The sequence below is a fragment of the Glycine soja genome, chromosome 11 (genome assembly GCF_004193775.1).
Source record: "Glycine soja cultivar W05 chromosome 11, ASM419377v2, whole genome shotgun sequence".
Lineage (NCBI taxonomy): Eukaryota > Viridiplantae > Streptophyta > Magnoliopsida > Fabales > Fabaceae > Glycine > Glycine soja.
In genome coordinates this window covers 49,745,571-49,765,991 of record NC_041012.1, presented here as the reverse complement: position 1 = coordinate 49,765,991, position 20,421 = coordinate 49,745,571, and the positions used below count along the sequence as shown (strand labels likewise).

The following is a 20,421-nucleotide window of genomic DNA, read 5'->3' as shown; positions in this document are numbered from 1 at the left end:
AATACGTTAGCATAACATCAAACATATAAAAATTTACATAAAATCATGTTAACTTATTTTAATATGATTATAAAGAATCTAATATGAAACTAAACAATCATTATATCAAATTAAAATTAATATTTAAATTTTAATAAATATAAATAAACTATAAATCTATTAAAATTTATTAGTTATATTTATTTTTTACAATAAGTGTCTTTTTTTACAGACAATAAGTGTTTTACTGAACTTATTATTAACATATTTCTATCAGAAAAAACATTTATATTAAAAAATAAGAATACTTTTGACAAGTAAACAATCCTTATAAAAAGACACGTAAAATACTTTTCAGAAAAGAAAATATTAAATATTTGTGATGAGAAATTCTAAGTTTATGATAAAAGACTTCTATAACCATTTGTATGTAGATATTGATAAACGTTAGCATTGACCAAAAGCGTGTTTATATCAACGTTGAAGCACGCTCAACGTGAACTTAAACTTGTGGATTTTGATTGACTATTCGTCAAATCTTATGATTTATTTGAACGACGGAAAAATATGAATATTAATGTATTTTATTTGATTAAAAAAACGAAATTAAATTTAAAACAAATTTTATCATCATTTTATCGTCAATGTAAATGCATCTTCATTAGTAAAGGATTTTATATTGTTAATCAATTACAAATTAAGTTTAATATATTTTAAAAATAATTATAATTAAAATTAACAAATTTATTATATATGATAATTCTTTAATCTATAATCATATTTAACTAGTTAAATTCTTTATTATTATAATATATGATAATATGTGATTAAGCTATAATATAAAATAATTTTACACTCTAAACAATATTTTTATGAAGGGATCTAATTTATTTTGATGTAAAATAATGTTAGCTGGAAGAGGGAGTACGATGTGCAACAGCCGTAACAGTTCTTTCTACCATGACTGACATAATGAGTCGACATTTGGTGCGGCAGAAACAGAGGAAGAAATCGAAGAAAAGAAAGTTTTCGAATTTATTTGTTTATTAGAAAGAAGAAATAAAGTTGTTCGTTCGTGCTGGAGTGACGTTGACATGAAAACGAAACTTTAACAAAATGAACGGGATATCGAACATGTGGTCTGTAATGTTCTAATTAGATTAGTACAACAACTATGATAAGTGTTTTTTTTAGATCATATTAGTAACTAAGTAGTATTTGTATTTATTCCATACACCATACTGGATTATCATTTATCTACCATATAACTTTAAGGATGATTATGCCCAATAAAAATTTACCTAGGTATTAATTCCAGTAAACATATGTTTCTGTCACTATATTGCGTTTGATTTAGTTTTCTAGAACTCTAAAACCATAATTTAAACAAAAGCTTGTCGTATACAAGTGGGAAAAAAAAATTCTTTTAACATAAAAAAATTCACAAACAATATATCAATATTAAAAAATCACGAGTTTGGTCATTTATATAACATGCAGATAAATTATAAAAAAAACTATCCTTTTTTTCTTTGCTAACATTAAATAAAAAAAATCTAATCCTATTATATTTAGTTTTCTTCTCAATTGATCCTTCAAGCAAATATACCTTCAGTTTTGTTTAGGATGAGTGAATGAGGAAAGAAAGAAAAGAAGAGAAAGAAAAATAAAATAAAATTCAAATCTTTTAGTCATTTGATTCCTCTTCGAGGAAGAAGAAATAATAAAAGAAAATAACAAGTGAGACTCACGTTTTTTGCAAACCGTCTCAAATGGAAAGAAAGAGGAAGAGAAAATTATTTCATACAATAAAATTAAAGATCAAAATATCATTATTTGACCATCTTTTTTTAATAAAGATGCCATTATCATTCTATATGCGTTTTTTTTTCACTTTTTATACAATCAAATAAGAAGAAAAGATTTTATTTCTTATCGAACTGTCTAAAAACTCATTCCACTTTTTACTCTATTTTTTCTCTAGATCTTTCTTTCATTTTACTTTCTTTCTTAAACAAAACATACCATGAATATTTTGTCTCTCAAACAAAGGTACTTACTTCCCCAGGTGTTGTAGCGTATTTTCGGTTTGTGAGGCTGTTCCTTAAGAGTTAAGACTTTTCTTAATCACTTAACGCCTTTATTTTTTATTTTTTAATTCAAGTTATTAGATAATAAGTTTATTGTAATGTTTTTATGGAACAATTTTGTTTAACAAATAAATTTATCATCAATACAATAATGAACAACTCATAGATGTAGTGTTTTGATGTTGTTCCACCATTATAATTAGATTTGTATATAAGTAATTTGCATATTAAAAAATTGGATTAAAAGTCAATATAGATTATTCAGTAAAGCTCTATTTTTTATTTTAAAATGGTACCAAAAACATCTTTAAATTGTATCTATGTTTTATCCTATAATAATTACAGTGATTTTTTATTTTATATCTAAATTATTATCTTGTTATAATATTTTAATTCTCTCTATACCTTCTCCCTTAACGTTTTTATTTTCTATTTGAATTTAAAAAATCTAATAAAGCCAGGATGAATTAAAAATAAATATATTAATTTTAAAATTAAATAAATTTTAATGAGAATTTTTATATTGATGATGATTTAATTTCATAATTGAAGGTACTAAACAAATTATCAACATAAATTATTACAAGCAGTATACTATCGAAAAATAGATTTTTATTCAATATTAACAATATTTTTAGGTACTTTAAAATTGTTTACATCTTATTTGACATCAACCATATTGAAAAATAACTTAAATGCATTGTTCATATTATTTATTGAAAATAAAATATTAAAATTATTTTCAGTGCATTTGAATGCTTAAATAAGTATTTATTTAACAAGCTTTTATAGCGAAAAGCTCATGCCATAAATTTAATCATAAAATTTATTAGAATGAGTTTAAAAACTTATTTTGATAAGCTTCACGTGTAGAAAAAATTAACAAAACCTATTTTATAAGCTAAAAAAATTCTCATATAAATTCTTTTATCGTTTTAGATTTTTTTTAACACGTTTATATTTATTAGAGAAAATTATACTGAACAAATTAACACCCCGACACCACACACAATCTTCAATCACTGAACATATTTTCCTAAAAATAATTGTCAGTTGTGGTATCGCTATCTTAGGTGAACTCTGCTGCTATATATGCCAATGAATAAAATGTTTTAAGTTGTCCTTTAAAATTAGAGGGGGGCATAGCATAAATACTTGTGTATTATTTTAAAAGTTTTGGGGAGTTTGATTAATACACTTATTACTTAGAATTTACATTTTTCAGAATCAACAAGTAGTGGCATTGAAAAAGCAATAAGGCTTTTGAAGGTCGACAAATGGCATAATGATGGCTGTTTTCATTTTTATTTTGCTGGGATCGTTCGGCTTCGGCATTCACGTGACTCTCTCTCTATTGGAATAAAGAAAACGTATTAGATTCTCTTCCACCTTCTCATGTTGCTGTTAGTTTTCCTGATTCCGTCCTTGATATTTTGTCATTCACAATTTTCTTTCTTTTTTTTATATCTGATCGATTATATGCAAACATACTATAGTATGTTTTTATCAAGATTATGCATGTGATAACAGATAATAGTCTATTTTTATTTAATTCCCGGCCGTTGGCATGTTTAGTTTAACAAAAAAGAAAAAGAGAGAGAGAGAGAATAAATGAGAAAAAAAGGGATATAAAACTTTTAAAATACTATTGAAAAAGGATAAATTATCGAGAGACATGCAAGCTTGAGTTTTTTCTGAATTTAAAGTTCAACAATTTTTTGCACTTTTCTTATTTAATTTTACGCATATATTATATATAATGTTAAGAGTACCATGCATACGATTATGATTATCGAGTTTACTTATTTTATGTAATTTAATTATGTGCAAATTATCTTTTTAGTAGGTTCGGAATAGATTGTATAAATTTTATATAAATTCAATAAATTCTCGAATTTATCATCAAGTCAACAAGTCAAGAAAATTAGACAAAAAATATATTGTTTTGAGTTGTTTTTTCATGTTTAGGGTTTAACATACCTCCATTTGACACGTTATTATTGAATCGAAAAACTTTTGTATCTAATAACATCACTTTTTTGATAAAAACATTTTATTACAACTATTACCTTTACAAGTTATAATTTAATAGTGATATGCTACTAGACTTAATTATTTAATTGTTATAAAATTATAGTTTATTATTTTATTTTATTATATTATTGAAATATTTAATCATTATGTTATTTATAAATATTTTATTATTATTTTTATATGAAATAAATTCTTATAATTTTTTGAGTTTAATCTATGAATTTTTCATGAGTCTTGAGCTTGATAATCTTTCACAGGATAAAACAACCTGAGTTACGTGGAAAAAAATAATGCACCGTGAATTACTTTATACAATTTGGTTAAATCCAAAACCGTTGTTCATTGAGTATGAAATTTCAAATTAATTGGGACAATATATAAAGAGAAAGACCAAAAATAACATACATCTTTTGAATCCATTGGGATCAGTAATGATAGGTGGAAATAGTATATATGAAGTCGTATGTATAAGTCTGGTTATCTGAGAAAAAGGGATACTTAAGAGTTAAGAATACAATTTTTTTATAAATGATCATTTTACTTAAATTGAGAATACTCATGATATTAAGAAGTTAATTTTTAGTGAAAATTTTGTATACATAAAATTTGAACTTTTTTTTTCTTTTGTTAATAGATAAAGTTTGAAGTTTAAACTTTATTTAAGGGAGACTGGCATGCAGTACCATCTTAATTAATCGTTCATTGGTCCAACACACATAGGTCATATTGAATGTTGGGTAAGTTGTATCCTTAATCCTATATATTTCTTAATGAATTTTTTATTTGCCGATTAAAAAAAGTGTAACAAGTTATTGATTTTGTACGCTTACCTTGTTTTTACTCACATAAACGTGGAAAAAGTTATTGATAAATCTTACCCTTTCTTTAAAGATATCTATCCCACTCTAATGCTTACAGTGATTATCTATAAAAAAAAAATTTCATGATTGGAATACACATCATACAAAAAGAATAGAAAAAATGAGCAGGAATAAGTTATTATATGAATGATTTTTAGTATCGTACAATAATGGGATATATATATATATATATATATATATATATATATATATATATATATATATATATATATATATATTAAATATTAATAATATAATTATTGGACATTTTGATATTATATCAATGGTTATATCTGACATTAAACATTTTTAGTTTAATATAACTATTAAATTAAAAATATATAACTAAAAATGTTTAATTTATTTAAAGTTAGATATAATCATTGGTATAATATCAAAATGTCCAATAATTGTATTATTATAATTATATATAATTAAAAAGTAAATAAAACTATGGCTTCAACTATGAAAATATATATTGGTCCAAAACTATGATAATATATAGAATATTTAAATTACAAAGAAAAGACACTTTTTCATATTTTCAAATTATTCCTTTTATGCACAATTATTTTCCGCTTTCATGTACTTGTTTGTTTTTCTGGTGACCAGCATCCCGTCCTCTTCTTGCTAATCCCATCCTCTTTTTCTCCATAATGTTTCAAATCAATTGCAATTTGTATTAATAATTGAAGGCATGACATGCCCAACAGAAAATCTAACACATCACGCCTACTCTCGTTTAATTGGATAGTTTTACCAAATTTTCAATAATACTTTTATTCTTATGGCCTTAAAACGGTTTAAGTATTTTTATTACAATTATTCTTAAAATTTGGGTCTATATATATGACAACTGAAATAGCTAGATTCAAGAATATATTTTATTCCTAAATATCTCCCTTGCTCGATCTCGCAGGTATACAACAGGATTCATCGGCATTAGAGATAAATCTTGAAAAACTTATGTTGTTAACTTTTTTATAAGAGTTTGCACATAGTATATATTTAAAACCATTTGATCGATGTGTTGCTAGATTTTGCCTTTTCTTCTAAAATGAGACTAACAGAAAAATAAAAATGAATTACAATTTTTAGGAAGTATAAATTAAGTATTACAAAAATTAAAAAAAATATAAAAGAATCACGTATTAACTACACTATAGTTGCATGTATTTAATTTAATATAGATACAAATATAAAAAAATGGAATAGTTAATTTTCATTTTAAAACATTTTTATGAAAACTTATTAATTACTCTTTTAATCATTTGATATTTTTTTTGTTTTCCTAGTTTTTCAGTTATACAGTGTTTAAAATAGTTCGCAGCCTTCTTAATTAATTCATCGGCATATTAATACATACCTGTAAAACTTTTGCCACAACGTTAACTCAAAATAATGTGTGAACAGCAAAATTTCTGTTGATAATGATCTAAACTAAGAGTAATAAAAAAACAATTTAAAAAACATGCAAATATATTAAATTATATATGTAGTCGCCTCAGGTAGCCAATTCCTATCAAAGTTTATTTATTTATACTTTATTAAAAAACGTGGCAACTGGGATTCATTTCACAAAGACAAAAACGTATTTTGTTTTTCAATTTTTCGAAAAGGAAACGAGGTTTGGAAAATGACTTTTTGGATATAATTAATTTGGGGTGGCAAAGGAATGGAGACTCGATCTAATGAGAGAAAAGTGACACTTACGGGTGTCGACTAGTCAAAACTTTGGTGCTAATTAGATCAGATTGGATAGAATTTTCCAATCTTCTTTCTTAATCTTTTTTCGCATGCCAAAACTGCCTTGTCCAAGTCCTATTTTATATTAATTATTATCAAAGAGGTGCTTTTTTGATATCAATCCTATTTGTGACAGCCATTTGTCAACTTTTTTGCCAGATTTATACTCCCAAAATCCAAAATATAATGCAAAATCAAAACTAATTTCTCTCGTTCGAGTAATTTGCACTATCTTATACACTTATTTACTGTTCAAAGATAAAATAATTAAAACTTAAATTTTAATCCTACTAATATTTTTTATTAATTTTTTAAAGTAAAAAAAAATCATACGTATTAACTAAAAGACGTCACATGTTACTTTTTTTTAACGCTATTAATTTTTACTTTAAGTCTCATATTTTGTTGGACTGACATGTCTATATATGTATATGCTATATGAAAATTCAAATAATTTAGATTATCTTGTGCAAATTTGGATTAAACTTTATGGGTGCACGTGTTTGACAACATATACATTAATTTTTTTTTCAATGCAACTCATCGATTGTTACCATGATAAAAAATTTATAACACATAAGATGATAAATTTATTCAATCTATTATTTAACATAATAAAATTAGAGTAATTTTAATTTTAAAAAGATACTACTTTTTAACAATAACAATAATTATAAATATTTTCAATAATATAATAAAAACAATAAATATATTTTAAAAAGTTATAATCTTTTAATAGAACGTAATACTTCTTGAACATTTATTTTAAAAAATAAATCAAGAAACTCTATTGTTTTTTTAAGGAAAGAAATTATATTGTTAGGTCTAAGACAATCTAACTGGTGAGTTTTAACGATAACAAAAAAATATATAAGAATACATGTGTTGCATTGAAGCCAACATCTTCCAAATCTACAAGATTGCTTAATTGCTTGCATCATTTGAGTAGAAGGTCACTTGATGGATTGTACTTAAGCTTTGTTTGATAAATGACTTCTAGCTTAATTTATCACATGGTTTGCTTAATAAGAAAAATCTCAAGATTTAGAGGTATCTAAGTAGAGAAGTCATTTGATGTATCCAACAAGTATAAAAGATTTACGAGTTAATTAAGTTTTTTAATTTTTTTGAAATTTAATTTTTAGTTCTTGAAGAAAATTTTGACCGGTTAAATTCTAGCAAGTAATATTTCATTGAGAATTGATCTATGAAAACAGTTATCCATAGGTTTGATTAAGGTACAAATTAAATATTGATAGGTGAGTAAAATCGTAAAAGAAAAAACATACCACCGAATTAGTATTATTAGAATAAAAGTCATCATAGATGTTGTTAAACTAATCTTTTAAGTTGGATTATCCTCGTGTGCTTAAGTTCTAACATTTAACTTGACTTATAACTATACCCTTAAGATTGATGACCATCACCTTGTTTTTCTTTTCTTGATTTTTTTAATTTACTAATCAAGATTAGTTTTGCCTTGTTAACTCGTTGCACAAATTATAGGGAAATTTAACCAGGTTGCTATATATTGAATTAATATAACAGCTTGCTTAAATTATTATAATAATTTCCTACTTACAAGGCTACTATATAGTGAGACTTACATTAATTTTATTTAATAATAAATAGAAAAATTATATTCTTCCTCTCTATATTTTTTCGGGCACAGTTCTTGTCTCTCTAAACAAATTAGTTATTATTATTTTAATATAGTGCACTTAAAATTTATCTGAATTTAAAAAATATATCTCGGAACCACCTAGGAATCAAATTGTAAATTCAAATATAAAATAATTAATATAGCATTGTATACTAACAGTGCACATAAAATTTACGTGATGTAACTCACGTAATATAAAGTCTAGACAGTTAGAAAAGAATAGTCTGGATTTCATTTCCATCAGTGTATTTTCAGTCTCCTCTTCTTATTCACGATTCCTGAAAAAGAAATGATTATAGTCTAGTCTGATCACAAAAATGTCTATAATGTTAATATAAATTGCTGTAATATTTTAATTGGGTGACGTTATTAGTGCGTTAGTTTACTACTAAGACGTTGTCCTACCAAGTACCAAGTACCAAGTACCAAGTACCAAGTACCAAACATGTAACGCTGGTGAAAGGACAAATGTTAAGAGAAACCCAACAATTTAACCACTAGGTCGCTGACCAACAGATTTTATGTTATTCATCAATCACCCAGGTTTTGAAAATTGAATCCAACCCATGAATTGAACAACTTCAACTGTTGACCTGGTCAAGTTTTTAGCTATACTTCACAAAGTTAACCAGGTCAAAAATAGGCAAAATCCGTGATCGTGAAACAAATTTGCTACAGTATTGAAACTGTCAGCTTCATTTTTAATTAATATAATTAATCTAATTAAGTTAAACTTGAATGTACCATGATCTATGTACTTTTTTGTTTTTTTCTATTGCATCATGATCCTTTTCTTAACAAAACTGCATCATGATCTATGTACTTAATTAATGAATGAATTGCCATCTTTTATAGAGTACTTAAAATAAAATCATAAACTACCAAGCGCATAAATACACTAACATAAGTATGCTCTTTCTGTAAACAAAACAAAACACAAGTATGCTCTAGTTTAGTCAATAATTTTAAAATTCAAGTCTTATAAGTGTAGTATAAATCTCGACTAAAAAAAGCTTTGTTTCCCTTAACAGTATTATCCGACTCAAACCCAAATAATGTATTTTTTTTATAAAAAAAAACATAAATATGTACAATATTAGATTTCTAAGTGCATCTTTCTGAATTTTTAAAAAATTGTAAACCAATGTTTACAACAATAGATCCCGAAACTATAATTTATATTTCTATAATATTATATAAAGGACATTTATAAACAAGTATTATTTTATATTTAAATTAATATCATTGATTATTAATTGAAATGTTTTAAAGACAACCATTAAAAAGTATACAAGTTAAAAAATATATATTGTTCTCTCATTATAGTTTTTTTTATAATATTTTTAACATTATTATATAACAACGTCTAACTTTAAATACTCTTCGATGCTCTATTTCTTTTAGCATAAATTATATACAATTTAACAAGCATGGAGACGTAGATTCACGCCATCATCTCTTTTGTATTTAGGCATCGATTTCTCTATGACTTATTTGACTCGATATTGAGATGATGAACCAACCTATTCTCAAGGTTAGCTGATCGACTTCAACTTCAACTTCATCATGCATATATCTCATATAACTATAACCATTTGCTACACGTCCCACATGCTTTGTAACGACTTTCCATTTTTTCTCACCAAAATGACTTCTATATAAGGCAATTTCGATCACATACCAGATATGGATCTAATCTTTTACTTTTTCCATTTTTGACTCTCACTAACTTCAGCATTGGAGTCCATGTAGTTTATCACTACCAGCTAGAGTTCTTTCTCTATCGTGTTGCAGCCACATTCTGCCTTGCTCTGCCGACTTGAAATTACCTCAATTGCAATTTGTATCCACCATTGAGGAATCACATAGAACATATCCCACATTTCATTTTTGTTCACAAAAAAGTAACACAATAATCTTAAAAATTCTTATACACTATAATATATATTTTAGTCGATTTAATATAAATGAACCTCTTTTAATGCAATTAATTTTTTATTCAATGCAATTAAATTTTAAATTTTGCCAAAGATTCCTTTAGTTTTATAAATTATACGACATTGATAGGAAACAAAACTAATGTTCAAATGAAATGTGCTTCCCCAAAAAAAATACGCTTAATTAATAAATTGGCTAGACTCTAGTAAAAAAAAAACTCAGAAATGTCAAGGTTAAAAAATGTAAGAAAAAAAATGTGAAAAGAGAGTCCATATTATCTCAAGAAAAAAAATAAGTTATTTCATTTTAAAAGCAGTTTAACAAATTAAAGATTGTAAGTAATTTTCCAACACATATATTCTTCTTAAAAAACAAGTTGAAGTATATCAACAAGTTATTCTATACGCGTGGCGTGTGTAATTTTGGACTTTGTTAACGTCCAACGACAACAGGAATGATAAGTTACCAAAATTGAAGTGCTTGAAGCCTTGAACAATTTACACGCGACTATAATAATAAACTAATAAATTCCGAGTTTTATTATTGTGATTACAGCAAAACAAAAACGACAGAACAAAGGGTGCGAACAGGAATAAGCGAAAAAAAGGCATCACAAAGGGGAATTAAAACAAATAAGTGGGGTTACAAGAGCAAAGAAAGAACAACATTATTTGGTGTTGTGTTGTGTTGGAGTTATTATATTTATACGCTCGTAACTCGCACATAGTACCCCTCAGTCATTCCGTGTCCATAGTTGCAAGTTATCTAAGCCCAGTTTGTGTTTCACTCACACACCGTTTCCGGCAACAACATTATGCTTTCACGCCCCTCACATCAATTCTTCCATTTCTGAGATCCGCACCTTCTCTTCACTTTCAGGTACCCTTCTTCCGCATTTCTATTTCCTCTCTTACCCGCTTTTCAAAATCAATCATTTTCCTTTTTCTATAATAATGCTTTTTTTTTCCGGATCCGAATCTGGTTTCTGCTCCTTGAATTGGATCAGAGCATACCCTTTTGCTCAAATTTGATTTTTTGGCATGCTTTTACCCTTTCAATCAAAGGTTGTTTCATTTCCTGTTCTCGTGAATTTTTGCAGATGGTTCTGTCTCTGTAGCTTGGAATCAGACGAAAGGAGAATTTGCTGGGGGGGAGAGTTTCAATTTTCAAATCTTGTCGGTGATTCATTTGGTATTGTATTGCACTCGCGTTTCTCTCTTTCTGTTTTCGTCAAAGGTTATGGTTTTTCGTTTCTAGAGGGAGGGGTGGTTTGTTTTTATTAAGTATAAAGGCAACTATGGAATAAATGAATAGATAAGAGATCGGTGGCATGTCGATGGTGTGATGAATGAATTTGTTTTTGTGGGTAGAGGCGGCACATGAATTGAAGGGGTTGTTGGAATAATTATAATAATGGTTTTTGCTTCTGCCTTTCATGATTGATTTCCCATCTGCTATGGTTTTGTTGGGGTGTGGTGAGGATTCCTTGTCATGACAAAGAAATTACGTTTGGGTTGTTCTTTTCAGGGGGAGGAGGATGGAAAGAAAGTGAATAACTTTCTGGAAATGGATAGGGGGGAAGGAGTGAATGATGGTTTTTCTGGACCTGGACCAAATGATTCACTTATTCCTGGTCTTATTGATGATGTAGCCTTGAATTGTCTTGCTTGGGTTAGTGGATCTGATTATGCCGTGCTATCGTGTATTAATAAAAGGTTCAATAAACTGATCAATAGTGGGTATCTATATGGGTTGAGGAAACAATTGGGGGCTGTGGAGCATTTGGTGTATATGGTTTGTGATCCAAGAGGATGGGTGGCCTTTGACCCCAAGATAAACAGGTGGATTTCTTTACCTAAGATACCTTGTGATGAGTGCTTTAATCATGCAGACAAGGAGTCCTTGGCCGTGGGCTGCGAACTGTTGGTCTTCGGTCGAGAATTGATGGAGTTTGCCATTTGGAAGTATAGCATGATTTGTCGTGGTTGGGTGAAGTGCCAGGAGATGAACCAACCCCGTTGTTTGTTTGGATCTAGTAGTCTTGGTTCGATTGCTATTGTTGCTGGGGGAAGTGATAAGTATGGAAATGTTCTAAAATCAGCTGAGTTGTATGACTCTTCAACAGGTATGTGGGAACTTTTACCAAACATGCACGCACCGCGTAGATTGTGTTCTGGTTTTTTTATGGATGGCAAATTCTACGTGATTGGTGGAATGTCGAGTACAACTGTTTCATTAAGTTGTGGAGAGGAGTATGATCTCAAGACAAGGAGTTGGCGGAAAATAGAGGGGATGTATCCATATGTTAACGTGGGTGTTCAGGCACCTCCACTTGTGGCTGTTGTGGATAATCAGCTATATGCAGTTGAGCATCTAACTAACATGGTGAAGAAATATGACAAGGAAAGGAACACCTGGAATGAATTGGGGAGGCTTCCAGTCCGAGCAGATTCTTCTAATGGTTGGGGGTTGGCTTTCAAGGCTTGTGGAGAGCAACTTTTGGTTGTGGGTGGACAAAGGGGTCCAGAAGGTGAAGCTATTGTGCTGAGTTCATGGTGTCCTAAGTCAGGGATCAGCAATGGCACCATAGATTGGCAGGTACTTGGCGTGAAGGAGCATGTCGGGGTGTTCGTGTATAATTGTGCTGTTATGGGTTGTTGAGATGATTTTAGATTGACTCAACAGAGAATGTTGATATCCACAATCTGACTTAGCCTTGAAGGGTGCCTCCATGTTCAATCACCTCATTTACTGAGAGTTAATTGTTGCTGGGATAGCTTTCCCTAGCTCAGAATTTGGTTTCTTTCTTTTTTAACATGGTTTATTTGGATGTATTTCTCACTTTCCTGGTCCATAATTCTAAATTGCATTTGAGATTACTGAGTAGGCTTACACAGAGATATGTTCTATTATCTTCTTTAGCCAAATATGTAAACCAATAAATGAAGGATTTTCATTGTTTAATGTTTAATGTTCATTGCTGCTTCTTCAATCTTCTTGTATATATATATAGTATGTTTGTCAAAATTTATGCCCGTTGTTCATTTATTAGAGAAATCTAGTGTGTGTTGTAGGGGAAGGGATTCTCAAATTATTTTGTCTGACTAGAGTTGAGTTTCTCTGAGCTGTAGGCTGTTGAGAAAAGTCAAATGATAGAGACTGCTCCTTATATTTTGCTCAGCAATCTATCTTCACATTTGGCTCAAATTTTTAATGTTTACATTTCAAGCATAGGTGAAAACAAAGTTACCAACTATTTTGAAATCATTTTCTTCGTGCTACCTTTTTGTGTAACATGAAAACGAGGTCCCCTCAGGTCTATAATGTGTTCGTGCTCCTTGTCCATCCATTCCAGCTGTACTTCCTGAATTAAGGTCAAGTTTTCGTCTTCCTATTTATGTGGTATACACTTAATCAACAACATGACCTTTAAAATGATTTTCTCTCTTCTCAAGTCTTTGGGACCATGCTTCATTACTCTATTTGATTCCTTTGTCCTCTGCGTTTCTAACCCATTATTTAATGCTTCACAGTCCTTAGTACACTTCATCATCAATTTGATGTTGAGATGAATAGATCGTTTGACCTCTTTCCCCGCCAACCAACTACGTGATTGTGTGAATCATGAAACAAATGCCCACTTTATTTATTGATTAATGATCATTGCACATGCATTTTACACACTTATTTTAAGTCATTAGGTGGCCATTTTGAGTTATACTAAATTTGTTTTTTTAACTATCATATTATTTGAGCGCGGGACTAATGACTAATCCATGAAGTGTAACTGTCGTTCTTTATTTTTATTTTCTTTCACATTGTATGACAGCAATGAGTTAGAGAATAGGAATCATTTTATTTATTATTGTTTGAGGATGGAATCTGCACACTTTTACTGTAAAGAACTAAAATTTCCTTCCACCCATAAAATTTCAACAAGACCTATTCGGGTAGCCTATTTTTTTTATTGGAGCAACTGTGAGTTTGTGAATAAATTGCTTACTGTTTCCAGGAACTGATTTGGAATCTTGTGCTATAAAATGACGGATGCAACTTACTCCTAACTAGTGAAATGATATACAGACAATGCCAATTAATCAAAAGGTATTCGTAGCCAACAGTCTACCAATTTTCTAGGACTTCCTTTTCTGCAGAGAGAGAATTAGGTAGAAAAATCCAAGCAATATATGATAATCCAATTCCTTTTATTTTAAAGGTATGTCATGTAAGCTACTAATTTTAAAATTTAACGATTTATTTTCAAAAAGATGATTTTGTGCAATTCACCAAAAAAAAAAGATTATCTGTTTTACTGTCTGTTAAATTTAATTTGAATTTTTATTTATTTTCTTTTATTTTTATTTTAATTTTAGGTAATGAAAAAAAGGAAATTAGGTTTCTAATGGATGAAACAAGAAACAAAGGAGTAATCTCAAACGCATAAGAGTTGACTTTTTTCCAAACAAGAAAACATTGAAATCCTTTATCTCCATGTTGGAAGCTGATCCATGTATAAAAGGAGCTATGAAAGAGGATTAGTATTTTTTCTTCTTCATTTTTTTAGCATCTCTCTCTCTCTCTCTCTCTAGGAGCTCTACGAATATGAGAAGGACAAAAAAAACTGAAAATACACATTTTTCTTAAGGACATACGGAGCCCTGGGATGTACGAGAACGAGAAGGGCAATACTTGCACCAATTCCGTTTTATTATTACTTGTAATGATTCCTAAGAATTTTACTCAAACTAGTTTGGGAAACCTGTTTGCATCACTGCAAACGGGGGTTGACACATTTCAAAACATGAAACTGAGAAGGAAGAATTTATATTTTTACGTCCAACGGCCAACTTCACCTAACGGGATAAGGTTTTAGTGTTGTTGTTCAACGGCCATTTACTTGAATGTAATTGGTAACAAAACAAAAACTTACTGTAGTTACCAAAGTCTCATCAATATATATATATATATATATATATATATATATATATATATATATATATATATATATATATATATGATCATCATCACTGGTTGAGTCGCTGAAGCAGTGAATTCTTTTTAATTTTTGTTTTTACAAAGCAATACTTGCTGTTCTAGTGAATCCTTTTTGCTTTTAGCTTTTACATGGATGATCGTAAAAACTTATTCTTGGTGTGCAGATAGTGATACAACTTATTTGCATATTTGAAATGGAATGAGATAATTTATTTTTTTCTTGTGTTTTTGGTCGACAAATGAGATCCTTGTATGAAACGTTCGGACTACCTCTACTAGACTATTGTTGGAGTATTTTGTAAAAATTGGGATTGGGCGAAAAACCAAGAAGCCCAATTCATTTGGACCAAGAGAGCATAATAAACCCAAAAAAACCAATATAAGATTGCAACTTGAGTTTGTAGCTGCATATCCATATGACTACCGTTTGGTTGAAGGAGATTTTTTAATTTAAATATACTATTTCCTTTTTTCATCTGTATAATATATTATAATCTTTTACAATTCACTTTCACCATATTTTTCTCTCTATCTCTTTCTATTACATTACATTACATGATTTCTATAATTTTTCTCTATTTTTAAATGGGGTGGATGTTTATCTTTTTTTTCCTATTAATTAATGTAACTTAACCATCCCTGCCTCCCTGATAAATTCTAATGTATAAGTGAAGTCAACTTTCAACAGTTATTTTTTTATTCGGTAATAATTCGTTGGAGTTTCTAAAGTTATAAAAGAGAGGTTAATTAAACTAGAGAATAATAAAAAGAGCGAATATATTATATTATGTGCTTGAGGTCAGTAAGTAACTGCAAACAACGTTACGTTAGATTACTTTTTATACTATCTGCGTCGTCCTCTTGTTTAGTCATGTCCGCTTGTGACACTGACACTAAAGCGTAGCACTGTACAGTAGTGGAGAGTATAGTATAGTTTGGCCACAAATTTCGATAGTTCAAAGTACGAGGAAACACAACATAGTCCAAACAAAGAAACAAAGATTTGTGTTGAAAAAGAAAGAAAATGGGGAATATCGAAAGCCGGAGAAGGAGGCGGCGCCACCCCACTCCACCACCACCACAACAAGAGGCAAACACAAACTACTACTTTGCACCTCGTCTTCCTTACTACCCCAACACCCTTCTTCCTCCTTATCACTACTACCCTCAACAACCACCTTCCCTTCACCACGAGAAAGCTGTCACCATCAGGAATGATGTCAATATCAAGAAGGACACTCTTCGAATGGAGCCTGATCAACACAACCCTCACCATTTTCTTGTCACTTTCACCTTTGATTCCATTGCTCCTGGATGGTATCCCCCAATTTCTCTGCTTTTACTTCTTAGTTCTTACCATGGATATGGATACAAATAAAAACTGAGTTTAATTTAAATATTGCACTCTAAGTCTTGGAAAGTTTTAAGCTACCTTCTAATGACACTCCGATTAATGCATCTGACGTCTCATGCCTTGTTTGTTAGACTTATTAAATGATGTGTTAACATGTCATTGGATGATTGCATTCAAATTAGTTTATTATGATGATACAATTTGGTTTAGTTTAATTGTCTTCCTCCTAGATTTTCGTCATGTACTAAAATGATGTGCCATATGCTTAATCTTTAAGAATGTCATCAGAGGTTTGATCTTTAGATCTGTATGTATGAAAATATCTATTGAAAGATGTTAAATTGATCTATATGCCTCAAAGAATTAGTCCTTGACTCTCTTGATTAGGACTTAGGAGATACCATGACTTTATCAATAAAACATCTTGCCATGTCCAACCGTGTTAAATTTCATGGACATCACCCCGCTATTGAATGTTTTAAACATTGTTAGAAATTTCCTTATATAATATACTTTGCTTGATCAGTAATTTATTCTATTCTCAGACACCACCCTTCATTATTTTTTCTGTTTATGCTTTTAATTTAGTATCAGTATGAGTCTGAGATAGCTGTCGTTCTTAAATAAATGTGATACTTCTTGTATACAGCTTACCTTTTATACCTGTGCTTTGTTCTTTCATGTGTTTTTATGCTTAACGCGTGTTCTGTGTCCTAGAACAGCATTACAGTAATGTTTTTTGCCAAGGAAACTTTAGATGGTAAGCTGATAGCTGTAAAGAAAAGCTTGCTCAAACAAATCTCAATGCCTTTTCAGCAAGGTCTTTGTCAGAAATTCAGACAACCTTCTGGAACTGGCATTGAAATCTCAATGTTAGAGGAGACAGGACTGACCAAAGTAGGTGACACAGAAGTTTATCCTCTTGTGCTGAAGGCTGAGGTTCGACCATTAAACCATTATGAAAATGAGGGAAACCCATCTTCTCAAATTACTTTGGCTAGTTTTGGAAAAAGGGAGAGGGGTGAGTACAAGGTCCAAGTAATGAAACAGGTTCTCTGGGTCAATGGGAAGAGGTATGAACTGCAGGAGATATACGGCATTGGGAATGTTAGTGATGGTGATAGCCATGAATCTGGTGGAGATTGTGTAATTTGTTTGTCAGAACCGCCAGACATAACTGTCCTACCTTGCCGACACATGGTACTTTCCATTTATTGATTCTCTTTTTATCCTCTATTCCTCTGCCTTCTTGTTCTTCTTGTAGTTTTGGTTAGTTTGGTAATTTATTGATGTTTCAGTTGGTATAGTTAGTTCTTCTATCAACTCATATACAGACAAGATAGCAGTGTCTGAATTCGCCAGGTCCAAGGAGTAAAGATGTTAAACTATTTTAGAGTGTATGATTGTGTACCTACCATATAAGCCAGTTTGTTGCATAATTGTTTTTATATGAATTCACCTGTAAATAGAAATGCATGCTATAATTGTTACCTAATTTTGTTAGACTCTTTAAAATTATTTGGTTTCAGTCTTTGATTGCTTCAACGACTTATGGATGAATTTGATTTGGTGCAAGATATTTTTTATCTTTCCAATTTAGATCCCATTATATGCTTTGTTTGATGCATGATGTTTCCAAGTGGTTCACTCTATAGCGCACGTTCATGCTAGATTGAGAATTTGAGTCTGTGCTAGCTTTAAAATGCTGAATGATAGATAATTCTCTTTCTCCTGCATTGTGTAATTTTCCCTTTTTATTATTTGGGGTGCAGTGCATGTGCAGTGGCTGTGCTAATCTTCTGAAAGTTCATACAGCCAACTGCCCCATCTGTCGGTATCCAGTTGAGAGGCTTTTGGAAATTAAAGTAAATAATGGATATGGTGAGCAATGAAGATCTACATTCAACAGAATGTTAGTTCTTTTTCTACCACAGTTTCCTGATTTTTAGCAAATTAACCGGCTGGCTTTGATGTTGTCAATAGGTGTTGCAAGCTGCAATCAAAACAATATTACCATATACTTGTATAACTGAAATTCCCTGGATTTGTTTTTGTACCAGTTATGGACCAGAGAGGAAAAAAAAAACAGTGCATGAGTCTTGTTTGAGGAATGAGGATGAAATTTTTCCATATTGCGCAGTGCTTGTAAACCATTTGCTCATCGTGTTCTTGACGGAGCAATGATTAGTTGTAATTTCAAACTCAAACATATGGGGGTAGACACAAATAATTGGTTAAGTTTATATTCCAGAATCCTTTTCTTAGACAGCTTGAGATTTGTGGTTTGATTAATGAAAGGAATTTCAAGCAGTCGATACACGATAAATTTAGCAGTTAGAGGGCAGTCGTAGCATTTTTGCCAATTGGATAGTGTGCTTTTCTTTTGAGAGGATTTGGATAGTGTTATACATGCAAAAAAGACAAAAATTAAAGAAGTCAATTTTATAACTCTTAAGTTAAAGGCTTTTATATTAAGATATTAAAATTAATATGTTAATATTTAAAGCTATTTTGGTTTTTATAAACACGAATGCTTTAGTTTTGCCTCTTGCCTATGGGGCTTTTCAGAGTTGAGAAGCTTTCTATTTTCAGATTATGATCATAAATTTAAATCTGTGTGCACCTTCCCTGTTTAGAAAAAATAAAGGTTGTGAACGTGTGTGTTTTTAAGATATTAAAATATTTGTTGAGAAGATCTGACTTAATTGATTGTGCTGAGCGCTTGAATTATTTTGAATTCTCTAATGTTATCTTGAGGGATCAAATCAAAAAAGATATTAAAATGTCTTCATATTTATCACAATACTTAGAGATTCATGAATTTGTTCTCGTCTTTCTTTCATAAATTTGATTCCTTCTCTGAATTAGGTTAGGATGAGCCTTGATTTGAATTTATTGTGATTAATTTCATTTATAAATCCTTCTTTTTTTATTTAATTATTGAATTTGTGCTTAATGCTTTTCTATTGGGAAATTGGAATTTAGATTGTTTCAGTTCAATTACTGTAGAATTCTTAAGCCTAGGGATACAAATAGATTGTATGCTTCCATGTGAATTTCCTTCTCTTAATGCTTGAGTTATGACTAATCTTGCTCACCTAAGGGATTATGATTTATAGTTGGGTAAAAATGATTTATCGTCTAAGGGATTAAACTAAATTAAACAAATGGTTGTGAATTGCATAACACAGTGATTTGATGTTAGTAATTAGTAAGGTGTTCAGAGTGAGATTTTAACTTAAAATTAATCTGAATCAACACAAGAAAATTAAGTGTGATGTGGTTTTGTTCGGTTTAAATTATTTATAAAATTTAAATTAAATCAATATTTTATGGTTTTGTTCATTTTGGATTTTACAATTTGAAAATTATGCTAGTAAGTATTAAAAAAATGTTTAAAAAATGTATTTATTAATTGAATAAAACTTTAATAATAACTAGTTCAATAATGAACTTAATAAATGAAAAACAATTAAACTTACACTAAAAGAGTAACTGTTTTCAAGTTAAATAATACTTGAATATTAATCATTAACTTAAAAGTAACTATTCAACTTAAAAGTCAAAACAAAACATAATACTTATTTTTAAGTTTCAACGAGTGAACTAAAAAAAAAGTAAAACAACATAGTATTTGTTTTTAACCATGGAAGTTAGAAAGTAGATATCCAACAATAAAATATTAATTGCAATAATAATTTTTAGGGGTGTTTGCGGTGCGGTTTAATTTGGTTCACTTTTAGTTTGTTTGCCAAACCACAA

General features: G+C 29.6%; 2 protein-coding genes across 5 annotated transcripts; both read left to right on the top strand.

Moving 5' to 3' along the window:
• Positions 1 to 10,937: 10,937 nt before the first annotated feature.
• On the top strand, positions 10,938 to 13,302 carry LOC114375288 (F-box/kelch-repeat protein At5g60570-like). 2 transcript variants are annotated; one of them, XM_028333068.1, is made up of 3 exons: positions 10,938 to 11,189; positions 11,410 to 11,501; positions 11,838 to 13,302. In XM_028333068.1, exon 3 carries the CDS (start codon positions 11,877 to 11,879, stop codon positions 12,969 to 12,971), a length of 1,095 nt encoding a protein of 364 aa, XP_028188869.1. In that variant the 5' UTR covers positions 10,938 to 11,189; positions 11,410 to 11,501; positions 11,838 to 11,876; the 3' UTR covers positions 12,972 to 13,302. The 2 variants fall into 2 exon arrangements, with proteins under 2 accessions (XP_028188869.1, XP_028188868.1); XM_028333067.1 differs by having other exon boundaries at positions 11,410 to 13,302.
• A 2,816-nt stretch (positions 13,303 to 16,118) lies between these two features.
• LOC114374439 (probable E3 ubiquitin-protein ligase LOG2) lies at positions 16,119 to 18,972 on the top strand. 3 transcript variants are annotated; one of them, XM_028332076.1, is made up of 4 exons: positions 16,119 to 16,622; positions 17,382 to 17,859; positions 18,432 to 18,540; positions 18,720 to 18,972. In XM_028332076.1, exons 1-4 carry the CDS (start codon positions 16,330 to 16,332, stop codon positions 18,764 to 18,766), a joined length of 927 nt encoding a protein of 308 aa, XP_028187877.1. In that variant the 5' UTR covers positions 16,119 to 16,329; the 3' UTR covers positions 18,767 to 18,972. The 3 variants fall into 3 exon arrangements, with proteins under 3 accessions (XP_028187877.1, XP_028187876.1, XP_028187878.1); XM_028332075.1 differs by having other exon boundaries at positions 18,643 to 18,972; XM_028332077.1 differs by having other exon boundaries at positions 16,120 to 16,622; positions 18,432 to 18,571.
• The last annotated feature ends 1,449 nt before the right edge of the window (positions 18,973 to 20,421 follow it).